Below are 26,552 nucleotides of genomic sequence, written 5' to 3' on the forward strand. Positions count from 1 at the left end.
ACTAGCTGTGCGACCCTGGATAAGTCACTTAACCCTGTTGGCCTTCAATTCTTCACCTGTAAAATGAGCTGGAGAAGGAAATGGCAAATCACTCCTGTATTTTTGCCAAGAAAACCCCCAGTGGGGTCACAAAGAGTTGGACACGACTAAAATGGCTGAACAACAACAAAATCCATTAAAACAGCAGTGACAAGGTACCATGGCATATAATACAATGAATAATAGACTAGGGGATGGAAACACCTGGGTTAGAACCTCGACTCTAGTACTAAACACTTCATTAGACCTCACTTGGTTTCTTCATTTAGAAAACAGGGATAATAACACTCACATTAACACACTCAAAGGATTGTTGTGAAGAAAGGGTTTTATAAGTTATGAAGCAAATGGCTTTTAGAGCATATAGCTTTCATGCTATAATCGAACAGGGCAGTGCTTAGCCAAGGGGCTGGCACATACTAAGCATTTAATAAATGTTGTGGTTGATTGGTATATACCTATAGCTGGTCTGACATGCACCCTATATTTTTGGGAGACTAGATTTCAAAGGATTCGGAGGAATGATAAGTAGGATCTATCTCATGACCTCATATTCCTCAAGGGATGGGAAGCTAATGTCTGTAAGCCCTGATTCTGGTGAGGCTGAGGCTGGTGGATTGCTTAAGCTTTGAGATTCTAAGCTCAATTTTTAATTAATTCTAATAGGGCTAAGCTGATTGGGTGTCAAGGACCTTATATTCTAATGGTGAAGACACACATTAAAGGAAGCTGAAAAAAAAGGAGAGGGGGGAAGATGGTATGGAGAAGCCAGGAGGAATCATTTGCTGGAGGGAAATGAAGAGATGGTGTTCTCCTTAAATGGAAGTTCTCAGAAAGGAAAGGGCCGAGGGCTTAGATCACTACTTCTGAAGTGATCTTCCAAGATGAAGAGATTCTTGGGGAATGAGGAAGTCCAGAGGTGTGCAGTCTGGTGAGAAATGAAGACTGGTACCAATTTTCTTCTTCTATCACGAATCCTAAAAGAAAAGTCATTCCTCCCTCCACCCCCCCCCCGCCCCAAGCTTTTTATCGTCTTCACTCCAGCAACCAGTTCTTTGTTGATGAGAATCAGATCCAGAAATAAATTTGCTCTTTCTTGTTCCTCTACCTTCTGAAAGATTAAATTAGACTAGTGCAAGTCAGAGTTTATTAGCTGATCTGCTTTTGGCACAGGGGACTTCAGCAGATGTGAGCTCTTGGAGAGCTTTTTTTGTATCCCCAGCATTCAGGACAATGTCTGGCACATAGTAGGCACTTGATAAAGGCTTGTTAATTGACTGATGTGAGAGGCCCAGGTGGCCTTTGTGATCGCTCCCTCTCTGCTTTCAGAGCACTTTCTGCTCATCATACACACTCATATTCTGGTTGTATGCTATTTTTGAGAAGCAGACCAGCCTAGTGAATAAAGAGCTAGCCTCCCCACCTCTGACACACGGTGAATATGTGACTCTTGTTAAGTTAATTACCTTCTCAATGTCTCAGGCAACTCCCTACAACTCCAAGTCCCAGCATAGTAACAATTGCCAGTCTACATTGACAGAGCAAGGCTTCCCACTGAGGAATTTCCGATCCCGATGAAACTGCAAATCCAGACTAAGGTTCACAGCTTATCTACCCCACACAGATCAGAAGCTCCTAGGTTGGAGGCTAGGGCTCATATCTTAACTCTGTGCCTGTTACAGTGCCTTGTATTTAACAGACCTTTAATAAATGTTGTAGAAATGGCCCTAGATATAAGAAAGGCCTTTTAAACAAAATCTTTTCATCTCATCCCACCATCAACTCAGTTGCATACACAATGACTAAATACCTACAGGATGTGCCCAGCATCAGCATCACCATCACCCCTTGATCATAACATACGATACTCTGATCTAGTGAAGACAAGAGCAAGCACAAAGACAGTGTGGCTCAAGCTGAAACAGATCAATAATGCTGTACATGTCCAACATGAAATCAGACCTGGGAAGGGCTGGACACACAGAGGTGGGGAACCTTCAACCTCGAGGCCACATGGAGCCCTCTAGGTTCTCAAGTACAACCCAGAACAAATGTTGTGTGAAGTCTGGATTCAGCCAAAAGGCCATATGTAGCCTCAAGACTGAAGGTTCCCCACCCCTGGGCTACAGAAAGGCAAAACCAAGACCTGAGAATACCGAGCCCCTTACACTGCTCTGAGCCCTCTAATGGCACCCTGGCTACCAAGTAAAACTCCAATTTCTCAGAATGGCATTCAAAATCCCTCAGTTTGCCTCCAACCTATCCATTCGGTCTTGTTACATGCTATTCCCCACCACATGCTCTAAGCTGCAAGCAAACTGGCTAGCTCAACATCCCTTCTTCATGGCCCACATTCTCCCACCTATGTACCTTTACTTATACAGTTACCTATGCCTAGAATGCCAGCCCTACCCTCTTTACCCTCCCTCTCCTGAATTCCTATGCATTCTTTAAAACCTAACTCAAATACCACCATTCCAGAAAGCCTCTTCTGATTTCTCTCTCAGTGCTCAGGCAGCTGTCTATACCTACAGTGCATTTTTATTATATATTATTTTGTATTTTAGTTATTTGTACATGGTTTGTGTCACTCTACTGGACTATAAGCTTCATAAGGGCATGTACAACATCTTATCTAAATGTTTAATTTTATTCATTCCTTGTAGTACTCTACACACAGCAAGTGTTTAATGAATATACTAAAGTGAATCAAATTTTAATTCCCAAAATGTCACACAAACACTCAAACTGAGATATCAACATTATATATATATATATATATGTTACAAAGCCTTGTACAAATAATTCCTGGATCTAAGAGAGGGATAACAGGGAAAGCAGAGATTCAGGAACCTCTTTGAGAATGAGAGACTCACATTCCTACAGCACTTTAAAGTTGACCAAGCACTTTTCCTAACCCTCTATGGGAGGTGAATGATGCAAGTACAACTATCCCCATTTTCTTGATAAGGACACCAAAGCTCTGAGAATTTAAGTGACTTACCCATAGATGTACAACTAAAAAGGGTCTAAAGTGGGGTTCAAACCTACATTTCTGAGTCTAAGGCCTGAGCTCTTCCCTCTACATGATCTGGCTTTTCACTATCTCAGTGCCAAACCTGTAGTAGACACTCAATAAATACTTACTAAATTTAACTCATCAAATCAAATATAGAAGTTAGTCAATTCCACTGCTCCCCTCCAAAAGCAGCCAAACTATTATTATTAACAACTTATGGATATAAATTCCCTTCACATACTTTCCTTCTGTTATCTGATTCTCACAATAGCCCTGAGATTATTGGCACTTAGCACAGTGCCTCGCTCAGAGCAGCCCTTTAATAAGTGTTTACTGACTAACTAATTGATAGTACATGTGTTATTACCCTTATTTTACACATAAGGAAACAGACTCGGAGAATTTAAATGCCTTCTTTCAGGTGACAGTCAGGACACAATCCCAAATCTTCTGACTTAGTTCAGTGCTGTAAGAACTGACTCTAACTTGGCCAGTTCCAGGTCAGCAAAATAGAAATAAAAGTTACTTTAAAATTAAAAAGCTATTCTTGTGGCTGAGAAGTCTAATTTTGTTTTCCCTCTCAGTCTAGACACCCTATGGTACTTAGAATGTAATTGTCTATGGTAAAACTCAGCACACAGAAAGATTCATCAAGTTGTACTTTAGAATGTTACTTCTGAAACTGCTTTCCTGGTTAATAAGCAATGTAAAAAAAAAAACAAAAACCCTCCCATAAAATAATTAATACTCCAGGCAAACTTTCTTGGACTCTGTAACATTCATCAACTTTTTGTGGAAAAAAGTTATTTGCAGATTATATCATATTTGAAGATAAAATATTCAATTAAAATGTCAGAAACATCATTGTTGATATAATATTAATGCTTTTAATACATCTACCAATATTAAAGGTTCCTTACCATTGTACCTGAAACATATACACAGACATTAAAGATAGTTACATAAATTAGATAAGCTAAATAATTACTAAACATGAAACAAATTGATATATAGGCAGATAAAGATTTTTATTAAAAAATAAAAAGACTACAAAGTCTTTGAACACTTCCATAAAAATTCTGTAATAATAGATATTCCAATGTATTTCTTCTCATCTAGTTGTGATATTTATTTTTTGAACCTAAGTATAGGACTTTACATTCATACAGGACTTTTATTTATAAAATAAGATCATATATATAAAGCAATTTATAAACCTTAAAATGTTAAATTAATGTCTTTTTATGATCATTTCTGAGAAAGACTATATGATGTGGTATAAAAAAAAAAGCACTGAATTTGGGAAGCCTGGCTGCAGCTGGGAAAAGCACTAACATTTACCAGCTATTTCACATCTCTGATCTTCAGCTCCCTACTTTGTAAGACAAAGAGAATCCTTTGTACCATGGATCTCATAAGCTTCTTTGGAGGGTAAAAAATGAAAATGCCTTACAAAGAACTATGTAAATTAAAATGTTTATCATAATTATTCAATTTCATCTTGTTGCTTTCAACCCGTATTTCTACCTGTCCAGACTTCTTTGACTCTAGTTTTGTCATCAATATATTACCCATCCTTCTCTGCTTTTACCCTGCCTGACAGTTTTACTCCTCTTCACTGCAGTGGATGATGTAAAAATGACAAAGTATTTGTAGCTGACCACTGCTGACACTCTCAGCCACCCTCAGAAGCTCTCCCTCTCTAGGCTATTCTCCCTCTCAGTCAGCTTTGCTGGTTCATCATCTGTTTTCTGTCCCCCTAAGGCTGGATGTCGCTCAACACTGCAGCTGAGGGAGCCCTCCTCTCTTTTCTTCTTTCTCTGTTCTCTCCCTGGTCGGTTCATCTGTTCCTATGGATTCACATATCAGCTTTAAGCAAATGAATCCCAAATTTGTGGATCTAACACAATTATCGCTCTTTAACTCCAGTCTCATATCATCAACCCCTCCTCCCCCCGGATATCTCCATCCAAGTGTTCTGTAGACACATAAGTTCACTATGCCCAAAACCAAACACATAATCTTCTCCCCTGAGTCCTTTCTCTGAACTTCTCTGTTTCAATAGAGGGAACCACGATTCCCGATAACCTATGTTTGTAGGGATCATAGGATTGCAAGTTAGAAGGCATCTGAGAGGTCATCTAGTTCAACTCCTTCATTTTACAGATGGAGAAACTGAGGCCCAGAGCAATGAAGTGACACAAGTAGCAAGTAACAAAGTCACGGTGTGAAGCCATATCTTCTCACTCCAAATTTATTACTCTTTCCTCTTGACCACAGCTGCTTACCTTGAGTTCACTACTTCCAAGTCATCCTTGACTTTTTCCTCTCCCTCATAACCCCATATCAGTTGCTACATTCTATTGATCCTGCCTCCACATCTCTGGCATCTGTCCCTTTTACACTGTTCACATAGCATCCTATTTCAGGCTTTCATCTCCTCTTGCCTAGATTATTGCAATAATTTCCTAATTGGTTTCTGTGCTTCTAGTATCTCCCCTCTCTCATATATCCTTCACAAAGCCACCGACATAATCCTCCTAAAGCATGGTTCTAACGATTTCATTCCCCAGCTTAAAAAAGCCTCAGTTGCTCCCTACTGTGAGTCATGCTGTATAATCTTTCTATATTTGTTCAGTAAGTCTACATTAAAAAAAAAACCAGACATTATGACCAAAGACTTAACTTAACACAGATGAACCATATCCTAGGGTAGTGAAAGAACTAATAATAATAAACTAAAAACAGATAAATGACAGGAATACTAAAAGTCATATATATATAATATGTATATAGATATCATATAATATATATCATACATATATACACATACACACACACACATATATATATATATGTATTTTTTTTTACAAAATTAGAATAGGACTATACTAGGTACATTTGTCATAGCTACAGCCAGAGAGAAAATCGTTTCATTTTTATTGATATTTTGTTTTTACATCACCCACATTTCCTAAGATATCACTTCCCACCATTGTCCCCAATCCCACCCCAACCCCAGACATCCCTTATAATAAATAAAAAATAGAAAAAAAAATAGTAAAATAAACCAATATATCAACCAAGTCCAACATCATTAATCACAAAAGATAAAATAGATAACTTCCATTACATTAAATTGAAAAGCTTTTAACTGATCAAAATCATGCAACTAGAATAAAGGGGGAAAAAAATCTTTACATCAAAATCTCTGAAAACTGTCTGATATCCACAATATACACGGAATTAATACATATATATGAGATCAAGATTCATTCCCTGATGGATAAGTGGTCAAAGGAGATGAATAAACAGTTCTCAAAAGAACTCCAAATGATTTACAACCATACAAAAGATTGTTCTACTCAATTATAAGAGAAATACAAATCGAAAGAATTCTGAGTTCCATCTCACATCCAGTAAACTGACCAAGATGAAAAAAGTTGGGGATAGTCAATGTTGGAGGAAAGGCAGTCATGCCAATACTATGGTAGGAGCAACATCCTAACTCCTGCCTCTATTCTCATTAGGATAGGATAGTTTTTCCTTAAAAGGTACTGAGACCACCCTCAAGACTTGACTGGCTCTGGGGACAAATCACTTTCTTGTCTCCTGAATACAAATCAGCCATGAGGAGCTCAGAGAGCTCTAGGGGCTCCCTGGTGCTTGGTTAGCGGATCATTCAGGCAAGCATTCAGCTTCCCTGAGCCGAATCAATTATCCTCCTACTATGGCCAAGTAAATCTCGTTTTGATAGCTGCTGAAAGACCAACAAGTGTCTCATTCTGTTCCAATACAATAATAACAATAACAATAACAATAATGATAGCAGCTAGCATTTATACAGCACTTTAAGGTTTGTAAAGTGCTTTACAAATATTATTTCATTTTATTCTCACAAGAGACCTGGAAGATAGATTTTTAAATTCCCATTTTACAGATGAAGAAACTGAGGTAGACAGAAGTTAAATGACTTACCCAAAGTCAAACAGCTAATAAGTATCTAAGGTCAGATTTAAACTTGAATCTGCCCATCTCCAGGTCTAGCAGGCCAAATCTAACTCCCAGGGAATTGGCCTGAGCTGGGCCCCACCCCTAAAAGATGCACTAAGAATGGTTCCAATATTTCTGGAAAGCAACTCAGAATCATGCTAAGAAACTGACTAAAATGTCCACATTCTCTAATCCAAAGATGGCACTACTAAGCATATACCCCAGGTAAGTCAATCAACTTCTCTGAGCCTCTTCAGTTTCTTCCTTTGTAAAATGAAGAAGTCAGACTTGATGGTCTCGAAGGTCTCTTTGAATTCCAAATCTATGATCCAATGATGCCAAGAAGAACAAAAGCAGAAAGGTTTTATACACCAAAATGTTTATAGTGGCACTTTTCACATTAGTAATGAACCGGAAACAAAGTTCCCAGTTGCCCATTGACTAGGGAATAGCTAAACAAATTTTGGCACATTAATATAATGGAATATTAGTGTGGCAAATGAAGTAATAAACCTAAATACACAGGTAGATTAAGATGAATGGATGTAAAGGGAAGAAAGCAGAACCAAAAATAACACTCTATATGACTACAACAAAGTAAATGGCAGGGGGAGGAGCACATACAACTGAAAACTATATAATTATAATGACCAGGCTCGAATTCAAAGAAGAGATAAGAAAATGCTTCTCCATCCTTTCTTTATAGAGGCAGAGAAGAGCTAGAGGTGCTATATAATATACATGCTTTCAAACTAAGCTGATGTGCTAGGCAGTTTTGCTGAACAGTTTTTATTTCTCTTCTTATTTTTTGTCATAGGATATAGATCTCCACATTTTAAATTCTCAAAACTTTAAAAAGAGTGAAAACTTGCAGATAAGATTTGTAAGTCACTGTTAATTCTCTTTGAAAGACTGAAAAATAAGAGATACTATAAGAATGGAGAAGCGCAAATGTTTCAACTGAAGAACAGTGAAGACAATGTGCAAATTATAGGCCAGTGGACTTGACTTTGAGTCCTAGAAAAACACTTAAATACAATAAAGATACTGTGAACAATCATCTAGAAAACATAAGCATAAATCACATAAAGAGTCGGTATAGCTTTATCAAGAATTAGTCTTGCCAACCCAACATTATTTTCTTTTTGGACAGAGTTAGCAAAGTGGTAGAATAGGTGAATACTGTAGCTATATTTTGCTAGATTATAGCAAAGCAAATGACAGGTCTCTCATGCCATTCTTAGGAAAAAGATGGAAAGTTGGGTAATAGTACAGTTAAGTATATTTAGAACTTTGAATGGCTGGATGCAAAGAGCAGTCATGAAGTTGTCAACTCAGCAGGAGGTCTTTAGTAGAGCGTCTCAGGATAAAAGCACAGATGATAAGCTTCTCAAATTGACAGATGACATAAAAAAAATCAGTTTCAAGAGTACAAAATGCAGAAGGCATTGCTAGAAAACAACTAATCTGAAAAAGACCTAGGAGTTTTAATGGATTTCAAATTCTATCCAAGTCAACTGCATGATATAAGGACCAAAATAACCCAAGTGATCTTAGGCTGCCTTAAGGCAGGCATAACGTCCAGGAATAGGGACATTATAGTTCCACTGGACTTTGTCCTGTTCAGACCACATCTGGGGATCACGGACAGTTCTAGGCACCACATTTTGGGGAAGACATTGATAAGTTAATGGGCTAGCAGAACTGTGAAAGATCAGACCTCATAAGGACCAGCTGAAGGATGCGTGGGCTAGAAAAAAGATGGCCAGATAAAATGCAGTATGTAAATGTAATGAAATGTTATTACACCATAAAAAATGATAGATGTAATAGTTTTAGAGAAAGATGGAAAAACCTATATGAAGTAATAAGTGAAATGAGCAAAACCTGGCCAACTTACACAACATCTACAATAATGGAAGGAAAAAATTACTTTGAAAGGCTCCAGACCTCTCTCTGACCAATGCAGTTACCAGTCAAGACCTGAGGTCTTCATTTGTAAAATACATAGAGAACTGAGTCAAATTTATAAGAATACAAGTCATTCTCCAATTGATAAATGGTCAAAGGATATGAACAGGCAATTTTCAGATGAAGAAATTAAAGCCATCTATAGTCATATGAAAAAATGCTCTAAATCACTACTGATTAGAGAAATGCAAATTAAGTACCACATCATACCTATCAGATTGGCTAACATGACAAAACAAGAAAATGACAAATGTTGGAGAAGATGTGGGAAAATTGGAACACTAATGCATTGTTGGTGGAGTTGTGAAATGATCCAACCATTCTGGAGAGCAATTGAGGACTATGCCCAAAGGGCTATAAAACTGTGCATACCCTTTGATCCAGCCATACCACTACTAGGTCTGTATCACAAAGAGATCATAAAAAGGGGAAAAGGACCCACATGTACAAAAATATTTACAGCAGTTCTTTTTACAGTGGCAAAGAATTGGAAATTGAGATGAAGCCCATCCATTGGGGAATGGCTGAATGAGTTGTGGTATATAAATGTAATGGAATACTATTGTGCTATAAGAAATGATGAACCGGCAGACTTCAGAAAAACCTGGAAAGATTTGAATGAACTGATGCTGAGTGAAGTGAGCAGAACCAGGAGAACATTGTACACAGCAACAGCCACAATGTGCGATGACTTTGATAAACTCATCTCTTCTTAGCAATGCAAGGATCCAAGACGACTCCAAATGACTCATGATGGAAAATGCTGTCCGGAAAAAGAACCATGGAGTCTGAAGGCAGATCAAAGCATGTTATTTGCTTTCTCTCTCTTTTTTTTTCTTTTTTTAGTTTGTTTCTTCTTTCTCGTGGTTTCTCCCATTGGTTCTAATTCTTCTTTACAACATGACTAATGTGAAAATAGGTTCAATATGAATGTATTTGTACAGTCTATATCAGATTGCATGCTGTCTTGGGGAGGGAGGAGGGAAAGAAGGGGAAAAAATCTAGAACTCAAAATCTTATAAAAGTGAATGTTGAAAACTAAAAAAAAATTTTAAATTAAAAAAAAAGATTTCAGAGGCCTAGTGATAAAGCAAGCCTCCCATTTTTTCAAAGAGAGGGGAAAGACTACAGATATGGAATGAGAGGTGTTTTTTTTTAATTAATATATATTTTTCTAATTACATGAGAAAATAATTTTTAACATTTTTTAAAATTTTAAGTTCCAAATTATCTCCCTCCCTCCCTTCTCTCCCCACTCCTTGAGAAGGCAAGCAATTTGATGTAGTTATACATGTGCAGTCATGCAAAACATATTTCCATATTAGTTATGTTGTGACAGAGAACACAGACCAAAAAAAAACCAAAAACAAAAACAAAAAAACAAGAAAAATAAAGTTTTTAAAAGTGTGCTTCATTGGGGGCAGCTAGGTGGTGCAGTGGATAGAGCCCTGGAGTCAGGAGGACCTGAGTTCAAATCCAGTCTCAGAGCAGACTTGACACATTAGCTGTGTGACCCTGGGCAAGTCACTTAACCCCATTGCCTAGCCAAAAAAAAAAAAAAATTATGCTTCAATTTGCATTCAGACTCTATCAGTTCTTTCTCTGGAGGTGACAACATTTTTCATATAAGTCCTTCAGAATTGTCTTAGATCACTGTATTGCTAAGAATAGCTAAGTCATTCACAGTTGTTCATTATGCAATATTGCTGTTATTCTATTTTCCTGGGTCTACACTATTCTCCTGGGTCTGCTCACTTCATTTTCCATATTCATCTAAATCTTTCCAGGTTTTCCCAAAAGCATCCTGCTTGTCATTTCTTATAGCACGATAGTATTCCATCAGAATCATGTACCACAACTTGTTCAGTCATTCCCCAACCGATGAGCATTCCCTCAATTTCAAATTCTTTGCCACCTCCACTACAAATATTTTTGTACGTGTAGGTCCTTTTTCTCTTTTTTTTTTTAATCTCTCTGACATACAGACTTAGTAGCTGTATTGCTGAGTCAAAGAGTATGCACAGTTTGACAGTCCTTTGGGCACAGTTCCAAATTGCCCTCCAGAATGGATGAATCAATGCTTTAGTATCCAAATTTTCCCACTTCCCTTCCAACATTTGTCGTTTTCCTTTCCATATCAGCCAATCTAACAGGTATGAGGAAGTGCCTCAAAGTTGCATTTCTCTAATCAATAGTGATTCAGAGCATTTTTTATATGACTACAGAGGGCTTTGATTTCTTCATCTGAAAACTTCCTGTTTATATTCTTTGACCATTTGTCAATTAGGGAATGATTTATATTCTTAAAAATTTGACTCAGTTCTCTATATATTTGAGAAATGAGACTTTTATCAAAGAAACTTGATATAAAATTTTTTTCATAGTTAACTGTGTATTTCCCTCCATCCTATTTTTCCCCATTTATCCTTCTTTCTTTCATCTTCCCATGCAGGAATATAAATAGTTTAACCTTACTGAATCCCTTATGATTTCTTTTTCCTGTTTATTTTTCCTTTTTATGCTTCTCTTGAATCTTGTATTTGAAAGTCAAATTTTTTATTCAGCTCGGGTCTTTTCATCAAGAATGCTTAAAGTCCTCTATTTCATTAAATAACCATTTTTCTTCTGAAAGATTATACTCAGTTTTGCTGAGAAGGTGACTCTACCTACCTCCTAGCTCCTTTGCCTTCTGGAATATCACATTCCAAGCCTCCTTCCAATTCTTTAATGTAGAAGCTGCTAAATCTTGTGCTATCCTTACTGTGGCTCCACAATACTTGAATTGTTTCTTTCTGACTACTTGCAATATTTTCTCCTTGACCTGCGAGCTCTGGAATTTATCTATAATATTCCTGGGAGTTTTCATTTTGGGATCTCTTTCAGGAGATTTCTATTTTACCTTCGCTTTCAATTTCTATTTTACTTTCTTGTTTAGGATATTTGGGGCAGTTTTCCTTGATGATAATTTTTTGAAAGATAGTGTCTAGACTCTTTTTTGGATCATGGCTTTTAGGTAATCCAATAATTCTTAAATTATCTCTCCTTGATCTATTTTTCAGGCCAGCTGTTTTTCCAATGAGATATTTAACATTTTTTTCCTATTTTTTCATTCTTTTGATTTTGTTTTATTGTGTCTTGATGTCTCATAGAATCATTAGCTTCCACTTGACCAATTTTAATTTTTAAGCTATTTTCTTTAGTGAGCTTTTGTACCTCCTTTTCCATTTGGCCAATTCTACTTTTTAAGGAGTTTTTCTCTTCAGTGAATTTTTGTATATTTTTTTTTCCATTTGGCCAATTCTGCTTTTTTAAAGAGTTCTTCTCTTCAGTGGATTTTTGTGCCTCTTTTACTATTTGACCTATTCTGGTTTTTAAGGTGTTATTTTCTTCAGGTTTTTTTGTGTGTGCCTACTTTACCAAGATGTTGCCTCTTTTTTTATGATTTTCTTGCATCACTATCATTTCTTTCCCCAATTTTTCCTCTACCTCTCTTACTTGATTTTTAAAATCCTTTTTGAGCTCTTCCGTGGCCTCAGGTCAATTCTTAATTTTCTTTGAGGCTTTAGATGTAGCAGTTTTGACTTTGTTGTCTTCTAAGTTTGTGTTTTGATCAACCCTGTCACCATAATATCTTTCTGATCAGTTTCTTTTTTTTGTTATTTGCTCATTTTTCCAGAGTACTTCTTGACTTTTAACTTTATATTAAAGTTGAACTCTGCTCCTGGGATAGAGAGGGCATTATACCAAGCTTCAGGGTTTTTTTGGTGCTGCTGTTTTCAGAGTTAGCTCCGGAAGTCTGTAAGTTTTCAGTTCTTCCAAGGTGTATGATCCAAAGAGAGGCATGGTCACTGCTCTTCCGGCCTGTGCTTTAGTCTGTGAGCAACCATAAGCACTCTTCTCCACTCTGGAACTTCAACCAGGGTTCCTGCTCCTGCTAGTGCTCCTCCTCACCCTGAGACTGAGACCCAGAACTGTATAAGGGCAATGAAACATAGTCTTGTACCCAGAGCCAGCAAAGGGTCCTCTGTAATCTCCTTCTGACCAGCTGTCCAACCCCTTACTATCTGTGGGCTGAGAGCTCCAGAAGCCACCACTGCAGATTCAGTCATCTCCAAGGCATGCTACGGACTTGTCGGGGATGGCCTGTGCTGAACTGCACTCCACTCTCACCTCGGTGGGACAGACCTTTACTGCCAACCTTCTAAGTTGTCCTTGGCTGGAAAATTGTTTCACCCCAAGATTCTGTTGGTTCTGTGGCTCCAGAATTCATTTCAAGGAGTTATTTTAAAGTTGTTTGGAAGGGGAATTTAGGAGAGCTCAGGAAAGTTCCTGCCTTTACTCCACAATCTTGGCACTGCCCCCAAGACATGTTTTCAAATATAGTCAATTTCAGGGATGGGGAACCTGCAGCCTCAAGGCCACGTGTGACCCTCTAGATCCTCAAGTGTGGCCCTTTGACTAAATCCAAACTTCTGAGTTTGTCAAACTTGAGGACCTAAAGGGCCACATGTGGCCTCGAGGCTGAAGGCTCCCCATCCCTGGTCAATATGGTTTGTTTTTATTAACTATATTTATTTGTCACAAGAGTGGTTTCTATTTGTTCTGGGGGAGGGGGAGCATGGAGGAGTGTTTGTAGATAGTGACAGAGATGCAGAAAAGAAAGAAAAGACCATCAATAAAATATTTTTAAAACACAAAAGAAAACAAAAGGAAGTTTAGAAGGGGACATAAACAGGGAAATTTTATTACCAAATTTAAGATATATTTTACAAAACTATAATGGAAACTTATGATTCCATACACAATTCCCTTTTTTGCTCATTTTCTTTTGAAATGTTTGTGTTTGTAATGTCTATTAAGTTCATTAAAAAAAAGAAAAAAATTTTAAAAGATGAACAGTGGGCAGCATCACTGTTGTGAAGAGCTGTACGTGAAGAGCTGTCATAAAGAAGATTAGATTTGTTCTTCTGGTTCCATAAACCAAAAGGAACAATCAGTGGAAGCTGTAAATAGGCAATATAGCCTTGATATTAAAAAATAAAACAAAACTTTCTTAACAGTTAATACTGATCTGCCTGGGGTGGTAGTGAATTGCCATTCACTGGAAGTCTCCAAGCAAAGGCTGAATAAAATTTACTGAGTATGCTATCAAGGCAATTCTACTCTAGGTACAAGTTGGAAAAGATGATGTCTAGGGTCCCTTTCAGCTCTGGGAATCCATGAATGGGTAAAAAAATGAGTAATTCATTCTTCCTGAGGCATTGAGAACATGAAGCGAAGTATTAGAAGATAGGAAGAGAGAAAGAGGATCATGTCAGATTGTCTAAGTCCTTAAATATCAAGCTAAGGAGTATAGACTTTATTTAGTAAATAAATGGAAACCATGGAAGGGCTGGCATAGGGGAAGAGACATGATCAGTGCCATGAGAATTATCTGGCATCAGAGTAACTTCCCATCTCCGCACCATGCTGCCTACGTGCCTGCTATCATCTTAATCTCCCTCTCATCTGTATCTTGGACACTGACCTCGGCAAGTCAGGCTCTGATAGGGCAGCTTTTAGCTCATCTTGTTCTGATGTAGTCCTCTACAATGCCTCTTCCCTACCATCTCTATACCATGTGACTATGCATACACCCCCCCCCAACACCACCTTCCAGAACCCCTTCATGGATTGTCTTCCTTTACGAGAAGGTAAGCTCCTTAAAGGCAGGAATTGTCTTAATTGCTTGTATTTGCATCCCTGATGTTTAGTATGGTTCCCAGAACACAAAAAAGCATTTAATAATTTCTCTATATATCACTGTGAAGAATGGAGAATAAACAGACACAGAAATACCATTAGTGGGCTACTGTAATAGCCAAGAAAAAAACAATTCAAATAACTTGTCAGAAAGAGTGGGGATATATTTCCAAAGTGAAAGACAACACAAAAGATAAAGGAGATCCAAAATTAACACCACATAGTAGGGTGCATTTTTAAAAGCTGTCCAAATACTCTAGGAAAGGCCATCATTTCTGTAAGAATAATTTACAGTTTCAATTTCTCTTCTTTCTTTCACATTTCTCTCAGAAACTGAATAGTCTTTCCAGTTTATAAAAGGGGATTTTCCTGGGCATATCTTCAAATGTAAAAAATTAACAAAACTGGTTTTGCTCAGTGTTAGCTTCACTTTAAATAACATTTCTCCAGTTTCTCAAATCCTTTACACTAAGAGCTGATCACAGAGAACAGGTTTTTTGTTGAAACAAAAGAGAAAAACATATTTGCAAAGTCTGCTCCCTAACCATCCTAACATCTTTCTAGTACTCCAATATGTCAAGAAAAATATGAATAAATCAATCCAAGGACAAGTTCTAGAGGACTTTCCTGAATTAGATCATAACTTAAAAGGTCAAATGAAAGCAAAAATACTTTTAAAGTTAGCAGTGTCATCAAATGGTTTCTTCCTAGCCACTGTCAAACTCCCCCACCAACACTGAAGCTCACATCCTGCACTTTCAATTTGGAGCTCAATAGGAAGTATTACCAAAAGAAGGGCCCTGAATTAGGGAAAGAGATCAAAATTAAAATGTTCTTTAAAGAAAAAAATTCTATCAGACTATAGATCCTAGAGTCTATCAGTCAGTCAATAAACATATATTAAGTGCCTACTACGAGCCAGGCATTGTGCTAAGTGTTGAAAATATAAAGAAAGGCAAAGTACAGTCCCTGCCCTCAAGAAGCTGACAGTCTAATGAGGGACACAACATGCAAACAACTACATACAAACAAGACATATTCAGGACAAATTGAAAATATTCAACTGAGTAGGCACTAGAATTAAGGAGGATTCTAAACGGTTTCTTGTAGAAGATATTATAGTTGGGACTTGAAGGAAGCCAGGGAAGCTAGAAAGCAGAAATAAGTAGAGAGAACATTCTGGGTATGGTGGACGGCCAGCGAAAATGTCCAGAGTCAGGAGATGAAGTGACTTGTTCAAGGAACAGCAAAGAAGCCAGTGTCACAGAATATGGGCTGGGGGAGGAAGGGAAGGGTATAAGGTTTAAGACAACTAGAAAGATGGGGGGAGGAAAGAAGTTATGAAGGGTTTTGAACACCAAACAGAGGATTTTTTATTTGATCCTAGAAGCAACCAGGAGTCATTGGAGTTTTTTGAGTAGAAGGTAACAAAGTCAGTAACATGGTCACGGTCAGACCTGCACTTAAAAAAGATCACTTTGACAGCTGAATGGAGCAATGGTTGGGAGTTGGGAAAGATTTGTGGCAGGGAGACCAACCAGGAGGCTGTTGTAATCGTCCAGGTGTGAGGCTATGAGGGTCTGTGTTAGGACGGTGAGTTAGGTGAGAAAAGGAGGGGCATGTATGACAGATCACAAAGGTATGATTGATAAGCTTGGTAACAAGCTGGAATGGTGGGGAGAAAGGGAAGAGTCCAGAGTGACACCTAGATTGTGTGGCTGGGTGAGTGGGAAGATGGTGGTGCTCTCAACAGTAACAGGAATGTTACAAAGAGGAAAGGGTTTGGGGAAAAAGATAATGAATTTAGTTTTAGACATGCTAAGTTTAAGATGTCTATGAGACATCCAGTTTGAGATGCTCAATAGACAGTTGGAGACACAACACTGGAGATCACCAGAGAGGTTGGGGTTAGATAAATAGATCTGAGAACCATTTGCATAGATATAACTGAATCCATGGAAGCTCATGAGATGCCCAAGTAAAACAATATAGAGAGAAAAGAGAAGAGGGCCCAGGAAAGAGCCCTGTGGAACACCCATGATTAGCAAGACTTGTATGAAGATCCAGCAAAGGACATTTGGAAGGAACAATTAGAAAAGAGAACCACCAGGAGATAGTAAACCTAGAAAGGAGAGAATATCAAAGAGAAGAGGGTGAACAACAGTGTCAGAAGCTGCAGGGGGGTCAAGAAGAATGAGGAAAAAGAAAAGGCCATTAGATTAGACAATAAGAAGATCACTGGTAACTTTAGAGTAAGCAGTTGTGGTGGAATGATGAGGTCACTTTAGTGAGTTAAGAAAACAGTGAAAGCTTGAGGACAGAGGCTGTGTTTTCTTTACCTTTTCTTCAGGGTCTACACATACTATATGATCAACATACATTTACTTGAAAAGTTAAGCCAATGGTTCTTTGTCCATTTTTTTACCCTTAAACCTATTCCTCTTCCAGACTTCCTTAACTCTAACAATGGCATAACCAGTTTCCCAAGGATCTCAAGCTTGGAACCTTGGAATCATCTTCATCTCTTCCTTCTTCCTCATCTCATAAATCCCATCAGTCATCAAATCCTCCCTCCATAAAATTTTCCTTTCACCTGTTCCCTCCTTTCTTTTCTGGCTTCCAGTGTCCTTGTTCATTTTTTACTATGTCATACCTAAACTTCCTCAATGGTCTCTTAGATCTCTCCCCTTCTAATCCCTCCTACACAATATGTCCAGACTAATCTTCTCAATGTACATTGATCATGTCCCTTCCCTGCTAAAGAACTGTCATTGGCTTCCCACTGCCCAAAATTTAACTAGTCATTAATTACCACCTTACTGCTACTTTCAGGATTTCCAAGGAGTCATACTCACCTTTATGCTGCTCACAGAAAAATCTATGTAGCCGTCTTGCCTCAGGTGCATCTATTATTCCATTAGACATCAGTACCTGGAGGAATCGACGATGGCTATCAGTCATGCGGCTGGCCATGGTGATACTGTCCTCTGCTTGGGAAGGCAAAAGAGATGGGTGAGCATTAGCCATCTTAGAGCAAATACAAAATACTGTTTCAAAGTTGTTCACGAAGTTTAGAAGATAAAATGTGATGCTTTAATCAAGTTCCTCATGTTATAAAGGATCTCAGCATCTTCCCATTTTGTACTTATTTCCCCATATAATTCAACAATTGTCTTTCAGAGTGGCATGGTTCTAAAATTGCAGAAAGAGAGGGTAAGTTTTAAATTACTTAAAATTTGTTTCACTTCTAATAAGCCCTAGCTCAACCCTTCCAACTCCACCAAAAAGGTCAGCTCAACTACCAACTCCTCTAAGAAACCTTTCATATTCCCCCCGTCCAGAATGATCACTTGAACCTGAATACAGCATATTATAACTTGTATTATAATGATTTGTGTAAATGCCTTATCTTCCTACTGAAATTTAAGCTCCAAGAGGTCAGGGACTCTTATTCTTTGTTTCCATTCCACAATACCTAGCATATTGAGAAATGCAAAAGTTTCATTATATATAATTTTATTCATGTGCCTATTCCCTCCACCAGCACAGAATGCAACACCTCCATGCCTTAGCAGACAATCTTCATGAGTCACTATGGCCAAAAAACATTCATTAACTTGTAGCAATCCAATAAGGTAATAAGTCTCCCCAAACTTAGGCTAGTCTTTGGATAACAGTCTATCATTGGGTCCATAACCTTTGAAAACTCAGGGTCATTCATCTCCATTCTGTGAAGAAAACACAGAGTAAAGGTAGTATGGTAGAGCCTATAGTAGGAGTACCACAACAGAATAGAAATAGTAGAAGGAGAAATGGATTTGAAATCAGAGGATCTAGGTTCAAATATTGTCTCAGTCACTTACACTCTCGGTACTAGAGTCACTAAACCTCTCTAAGCATTATGTTCCTCATGTAGAAAATGAGAGGACTGGACCAGCTGACCTTCCCACTCTAAATCAGACATTCTTAATCTTTGTTGCGTCATAGACCCCTTTAGCAGTTTGGTAAAGGATCTACTGGTATTTAGCTATCTGACTCTCTAGACCTCAGTTTCCTCAATGAGGTTGGTTTTGATCAGGAGTTCTTAACTTTTTGTATCATGGGCCCCTTTGGCAGTCTGGTGAAGTCTATTGCCTCCTTCTGAGAATAATGTTTTGAAATAACTGAAGGAAATGCTAAATTTCAGTTATATGTTAGAGAAAATAAAGATATAATTTTTCCCCATCCAAGTCCAAAGACTTCCTGAAATCTATCCATAGCCCCATAGTGGTCCATTGACCCCAAGTTAAGAATCCTTGCTCTAGACCTATGATAAGAAATAGCTTTTATAGAAATAGTTTCTCATAGAAGTGGTTTATACCTGGTCTCTCCCGGTTTTAGATTCAAATTGTGATCACCATAGAACCAGTTTGAATTCAAGTAAGGAAAGGCAGACTACTTTAGTGGAAATAACAGTGGAGTTGAATATCATAAGACCTAGGCTCTAGTCCAGATTCTGATGCTCATGAGTTGCATGATTATAAGTAGTTCATTTAACCTCTCTGATCCAGATTCATGCTTACAACTACCACTAACTCTCCTAGTTTTTCATATAACAATGCTATCCTATCAGTATTGTTTTTATTGTTATTATCTGAAGTTACCACTAAACTTAGAGCTTAGAGAAAGGATAGAATTTGAGCTACAAGGAACCTTACAGATCATCTAATCCAATGTATTATTTTATAGATGAGGAAAATGAGGCCCATTGTCTAGACTATGACATACAGTTTATCAAAATATATAATGACATGTGTATGTGCTATATAAAATTATTCCAACAGGTAGGTCTTTAAGTTAGTCCATCAATTAATTTGCCATGGACAGGCACTACAGATGGACAACAGGCTGGACTCAGAAGAAGAGAGGGAGATGGGGTTCCCCTCCATTATTTAGCAAAGGCTAAAAGTCTGCTTGTCAGATATGATGTAAAGGAATTCTTTTTCAGCTATAAACTGGACTATGGACTGCCAATGAGGTCACCACCATCTCTGAAATTCTCTGATTCTATGGGGTTGGATGGCATTTGTAAAATTGTACCACATTTTCAACGTCCAATCTTCTTCCCTGACCAAAAACAAACAAACAAACAAAAAAAAAAAACCCATGAAACAACACAAAACAAAAAAAAAATATATCTTTATAACAAAATTCCTCCAATGATGCTTATGGTATCAAATCATCAAACACCACTTTCTCTTAAAAAACAAAACTGCAGGTGCCCCATGAGGCAGTGGAAATACATACAATAAGTGAAAGTTGTAGCATACTGCCTTTGATGACCTTATGCAACAAATAGCATACAAAATGTATCCAGGGAATCGTATGGTTGTCAATGGACAAAAGCTGATCATATAGTGAGAAAAAGATGACAGAACAAGTGTTGTAATGATAGCCACAAAATGTCAAACATCCCAGGTGAAACCTTCCAGAGAACTGAGGCTGTCCTCTATAGAGGATTTATTTGAGGACAGAGTCAAGAATTGCACAGAAGGCATGAATGGGTTGCAATCTGCATTTATGGAGGGAATACTCACATCAGTGAGAACAGAGATCCATATAGGTATCCAAGTAACAAAAGTTAACAAATCAGCAAAGCCTTTTTCCAAAAGAACAGAACTCTGAAGCCTCAGAGTCAGACACATTACCCTTTAATCCCCTTCTGTCTTAAAGAAATGTCAATTTTCCATGCTTGTCATGTAGGCATTACCAACACACACTTTTTGTTGTTGCAAGATAAGGCATATCCAGTTTCAGGCTCAGGATGAAGCTTCAGAAATGGAATTTTGCAGGTCGCATCTATCCAACCAAAATTGCGTGGACAGTTTTGCAAAAGCAAAAAGAACCATTTAATAACCTGCCATCTTTATTTTTTCCTAAATGATACCTTAGAACTGACCACATCCTCAAAAATAACCAAAACAAATTTAGCGTTGATAAATACTTGAGACTACCAGATCATGGCAGCAATTCAAAATTCAAAAGAGCTTTCAACTTGATATCTGTGATTCATATCCCAGTTCCAACACTGACTGACCTTTAGCCAGTCACCTCTTTGGGTATCAGTGAAATGAGGATAATAATACTTGTCCTACCTAGCTCTCAGGGTTGTTGTGAGCAAAGTAAACTGTAAACATTAAAGTGGTTATAAAAATGTTACCAATTACTTCCATCCTCTTCCCATGTTTCCATCTTCTATCTGTCCAATTTACAAATCTACTAGATAAGGATCATATATAATTAAGCAACCTCTCAGATCTGAAGCACTGCTACTACTCAATTAATAGTAAATACATTAAGAACAGTACAATAGGAATAATGATGACCTTCACCTAGCACAAAACTCATTTGTTCTTTGGCTCCTATTATAAAATGACTATCTTGATTCCAAGTGAAGAGTAAACAGACTCAAGTCTTCGATTGTCACAGAATAGGTGAGTGCCTTTTTTTTTGTTTTATAGGGGAATGGTTTTCTATTTTACTGAAATATTTTTGAACAGGTCACATACCCTCCACTTAGAATATCCTACAAGGGGCAGCTAGGTGGCACAGTGGATAGAGCACCAGCCCTGAAGTCAGGAGGACCTAAGTTCAAATCCGGCCTCAGACCAAACACTTGACATGTACTAGCTGTGTGATCCTGGGCAAGTCACTTAACCCCAACTGCTTTAAAAAAAAAAAATTCACCTCTCTGTATTACCTGATATAAAGGGAGGCTTCCAAGCCATGTGCATTGGGTATAGGAAAAAGATGGCAAATAATTCTAATACAAGTATTACATAGGCTATTATCCTGACATTAAAAGAACAAACTGTTTAATATAAAAGATGTAGCGCCATAGCTCCTGACTAGTAACAGCAGTATGGAGACTAGAGAAGCCCAGGGAATAAATCTGAGTATCTCCTGGCATATCTATTAGTGACAGGCAGTATGATATAATGGAAAGAGTCCTGAACTGTGAATTGGAAAACTGGGTTCTCACTCTAGCTCTGTCAATATCCTACTGTGTGATCATGAGCAAATCACTTTATTTTTCTGTTACTTTAACTGTCAAATGAGAGAAATGGACCAGATGCCCTCTAAGTGTGGTACAATTTTACAAATGCCATCCAACCCCATAGAATCAGAGAATTTCAGAGCTGGGGGTGACCTCATTGGCAGTCCACTGTCCAGTTCATAGCTGAAAAAGAATTCCTTTACAACCTATCTGACAAGAAGACTTTTAGACTTTGCTAAATAATGGAGGGGAACCCTGTCTCCTTCTCTTCTTCTGGGTTCAGTCTGTTGTCCATCTGCAGTGCCTGTCCATGGCAAATTTATTGATGGATTAACTTAAAGACCTGCCTGTTAGAATAATTTTATATAGCACAAACACATGTAAGATGCCCTCTAAGGTCCTCTCTGTCTCTTACACTCTATGACTTTATGCCTGATTCAGCTTCTACAAGTATTTTTCTTAAATCCACCTCTACTCCGTTGCTACCTATTATTTCATTCAGAACCATCCTCTCTCATTTCTTCTAGACCAGAGATTCATAACCTTTTTTTTGCGTCATGGACCTTTTTGGCAGTCTGGTAAAACCTACTGATCACTTCTCAGAATGTTTTCAAGTGCATTAAAAAATATATAGCACTACAAAGGAAACCAATTATATTGAAATACAATCATCGAAAGAAAATTTTTAATAGCTTAATAGACTCCAGGTAAAGAATTCCTTTTCTAGAGCCTTGCTCCAGCTTGTCTTCAATCTCTCCCTTCCTTTAGTTCCTTCCCCTAGACCTACCAACATGCTCAGCTTTTCCTTATCTTTAAAAAGTAAAGATAATCCTCCCCTTGACCTTGCTACCCCTCAAGTGATCATCCAATTTCTCCCCTTTCTATCATGGCTACAATTATAGATAGCATAGTCTAGTCCACCCTCACTGCCTCTACTTACTCACTACCCTTCATTCTCCAACCCTCAGCTCTTTTGTCTCTACCTTCTCTACTCTATAATATGGTCCTTTCCAAGTTACTAATAACTGCCTTTTCTCAGGCCCCTCCTGAACATCTCTGCAGCATTTGACATTATTAATCACCCACTCCTCTTTCCTATTTCTTCCCTTGTCTTTCACAGGACTGCTCCATCCCTCACAGTTTTCTTCCTGCCTCTGACCAATTTCTTCTCAAATCTCCACCCTCGCAGCTTCAATTATCCCATATTGGCAAATGCCTGACAAATCTGGTTCAACCACTATCCAAAGCCAAATTCTCCAGAGCTGAAATTAGGGTGGTGTGACTGAGGCTTTTCCTAAGGTCAAAAATTTAAAGACTGCTGATATTAATTGTACTCTTCTAAGGAAGATGGTGAAAGAGTTGGCCAAAGCCTGGTAACATATTAGGAGAGAAGAAGATAGGAGGAAGATAAGATAAACATCTTACCATAGGAAGGGGGAAGAGAAGATGGAGGCTACCACTTGGCAAAAACAAATTTTGACCTAGCTTAGGCGTAAGAGGAGATGACTAACCAGCAGGTCACCTCATTACCTGTCAGTGGCCAAGGCTCCTGAGTGAAGTGATAGGGGAGCTTAAGTGTGCATAGTAAAGATTTAACCCTTCAACTGCCTGCGTTCCACCCCACCACAGACAGGAGCAGGCCCAACACCCTATTGAAAGGAGATTGCTGGATTGTAAAAGTGATCTTGAAGTCAAAGTTAAGAAGCACCCTTCCCATTCAGCCGCTTATCCCAAGTCATAAAACTAGGGGCCCACTTTTGGGAGAGGCCAGTGTGCCTGAGTGAACCTTGGCCTTATCACAGATCTAAATTAAACAACCTTGCTGAAATGGCACTAACCTAAGAGTCAGGTGATAAGTGCTAAGAGTTCTAGTCCCTGCTCTGACATTAAATCTGGACCTCTGTCTCTCTCTTTCTGAAATGATAGGTTTGGACAGGTGAGTTCCTAAGATCTTTTCCAGGTGTAACAATCTGAGTCTATGAGATTTGTGCCCATATGACTTCAGGTCATCCTCAATTTTAGTAAGAATTGAATAAGCCTGCCTTCTTCTGTGACCTTTGGCAAATCACTTCACGACTTTGGGGCCTCAATTTCTTCTTCTGTAAAATGAAAGACTTGAACTAGATGATCTCTAAGGTCCCCTCTATTTTTAATACTCTGTCATGATATCTTAAGGGCTTTGTTTATGGTTGGCCTCAGGCCTTCTTTCTCTCCCCTTCCCCAAAGCATCTGTGTGCTGTAGTGGTCACCCCTCTACTCCCACAAACCTTAGTCTTCTTGAATACAATATGAAGAAATAACTTTAGCACCTAACATTCAAAAATAATTAGTTAGTTCTCTTCCTCACCCACATTTCCAACTCCCTGCTGGACATCTCTACTTGGATATCCTGCCATGACCCAAAACACAAGATGTCCCTTATCAACTTTCCCTCAAAACCTGCTCCTCCTGCTGGTTTCCTATTTCTATCAATAGTACCCCAATTTTCTCCATCACCCAGAATGAAACCTCTGAGTTATTCTAGACTTTTCCCTCACTTCCATACTTCACAATTAGTTGCCAAATTCAATCAAGTCTACTAGCATTTATTAAATATCTACTATGGGCCAGCAACTGTGCTAAGCATTGCATAAATCCTACATCTGAAATTTCTTTCATGTTTGTCTCTCCTTTCCAATTCCTATTCATGACCTGATTATTTCTCACCTAGACCATTTACTATATTAATCACACCTCTAGTTCTTCCTTTCTCCAACCTATCATTTATTTCAGGCCCCTCCTAGACATCTCTGCAGCATTTGACACTGTTAATCACTCATTCCTCCTTCATACTTTGTTCACTAGTCTTTCACAAGACTGTTCCCTCCTTCCCAGTTGTCTTCCTGCCTCTGACTGATCTTTTTCAATCCCTGGAATTGGCTTCTCTTACTCCCTAAGAATAGTATACCCTAAGGCTACCACATAAACCTTTCTGATCCACATATCAAAACATCATCATTTCCATAATCAAAAACTTTTAAGGGCTCCCCAAGCCCTTATGCAAACACCAGACACACAAGGACCCTCAAAACCAGGCTATGATCTACTTTTGTAGCCTAACAGTACTTCATCTGTGCATTCTGGCTTAGTTAAACAAGTGGTCAGTCCCATTTCTCATAAGAGTGGCTCTTTGCCTCCATTTCACATACCCAGCTCAGTTTCTGCCTATTGACATCATTCCTCTCCTTCAAAAAACAATTCAAAGGCCACTTCATCCAAGACACTTTCCCTGAACTCAACTAGAAGTGATTCCTCATGTTTACTCAGCTGAATGAACATTTATTAGCTCTCCATTACTTACATGTAGGGTTCCACATTAGACAATGGGTGAGATACAAAGTTTGGGTAAGACCCTGACCTACTCATTTAACCAATTTGACTTCTCCCATGTATTAATCATTTTCTAATTTGTATCAGTTACATGCATCAGTTACATACAGTACGCTCCTTAATGGAAGAATCTAGATGTAATGTTACCTTTATATCCCCCAGGAGTCAGAAGCACACCTTGAATACAACAGGTGTTTTAACAAATACTTGCTGAATCGATTTATAAACTATTAGAGCTGGAACGGACCTTGTACTTTATTCTAGACCCAGCTTTATCCTATTTCCTTTCTACTTGGAGAATGTCCCTTTTCGTCTCTTTCTCCACCTGCTTGTAATGTTTATGGGTCTCCATGTCATTTTTCAAGGGTATTCTTCCAGTCTCTGGAGCTGAGTATGCTGAGTCTAAGAAGGGAAATGCAAATATTTGACTGGACTACTACCATTATGGGTTATCTCCTGAAATGTTGATGAGGAATGTCAAGCAACTTAAAAGATATCACACTGGAGGTGGACCTTAGAGAAAAAAAAAGGGAAGCCGGGAAGCCACGGGTATGTCCTGCAGGGTGGTATGGCAGAAAGGCCTGACACTCAGAAGAACTGGGTTCTAGTCCCAGCCTTGCCCTGAATCCATGTGTGTCTTCCTCTCCATGGGCCTCAGTTTCGACCTCTGAGAAATGGGTGGCGATCTAATTCTAGATGATATCTAAAGTGCCTTCCAGCTCTACAGACCATGCTCCATCTAAGGCCGCACGGGCTTCTACACCCTACCGATCAGTCAAGGAATATTTATTAAGCGCCTACTACGCGCCCGCCCTCCCTTCCCCAGCGGCAGCGGAAAGACGCCGGGGCTTGCCACCGCGGGCCCCAGGTTCGAATTCTAACTCGGACATCCAGAGCCCAGTGACTCCGGATAACTAGCTCCCAATTCCTCGCCTCCTGGCGCTCCCCGCCCCTCCGGTAGCCCCAACCCCTTCCCGCCACTTCCACCCCACAGAACCCGTCCCGGGTCCACCGCCGTCCCCAAATACTAGACCCGGTACCTGGCGCGTTCCTACAGAGGGAGGGGGCGGGACCAAGAGGAAAGCGGCTTCCCCATTGGTCAATACCAAGAAGCCGCCCCTGAGAGGCCCCCTCCAAGGGGCCGCGCTGCTTACGCACTTCCGTTTCCGGCTTCCTGGACACCTGAAGGAGAATTTGAGGAGGAAAGGAAGGGGGCGCGATGCTGTTGCTATGGAGACGCGGCATTGGCTTTACGGGCGCGGCCTCGGAGACACCCACGCTTCCGCCAGTAGCCGCCTACCAAAGCCCCTGCCTCCCTGCGCTCATCCGGATGTTGTGGTGTGTGGGAAGGGGAAGGAATATACTTTCGCTTCCTCACACGAG

The 26,552-nt window shown here is 38.9% G+C and overlaps 1 protein-coding gene across 2 annotated transcripts in view; it reads right to left on the reverse strand.

Moving 5' to 3' along the window:
* The window catches only part of NSMCE1 (NSE1 homolog, SMC5-SMC6 complex component), a 62,883-nt gene extending 36,573 nt beyond the window's left edge, over nucleotides 1-26,310 (reverse strand). Inside the window, exons 1-2 of one of the 2 annotated variants that reach the window (XM_027862649.1) lie at nucleotides 26,210-26,310; nucleotides 17,620-17,751 (exon numbers count right to left, since the gene is read on the reverse strand). In XM_027862649.1, coding sequence (XP_027718450.1) covers nucleotides 17,620-17,737 — 118 coding nt within the window. In that variant the 5' untranslated portion in view covers nucleotides 17,738-17,751; nucleotides 26,210-26,310. Of the gene's footprint in view, nucleotides 1-17,619; nucleotides 17,755-26,209 lie in introns of both variants that reach the window. The other variant, XM_027862650.1, reaches the window with a different exon arrangement.
* Nucleotides 26,311-26,552: the final 242 nt, after the last annotated feature.

Source organism: Vombatus ursinus, unplaced genomic scaffold (genome assembly GCF_900497805.2).
Source record: "Vombatus ursinus unplaced genomic scaffold, bare-nosed wombat genome assembly UNPS02014770.1, whole genome shotgun sequence".
NCBI lineage: Eukaryota > Metazoa > Chordata > Mammalia > Diprotodontia > Vombatidae > Vombatus > Vombatus ursinus.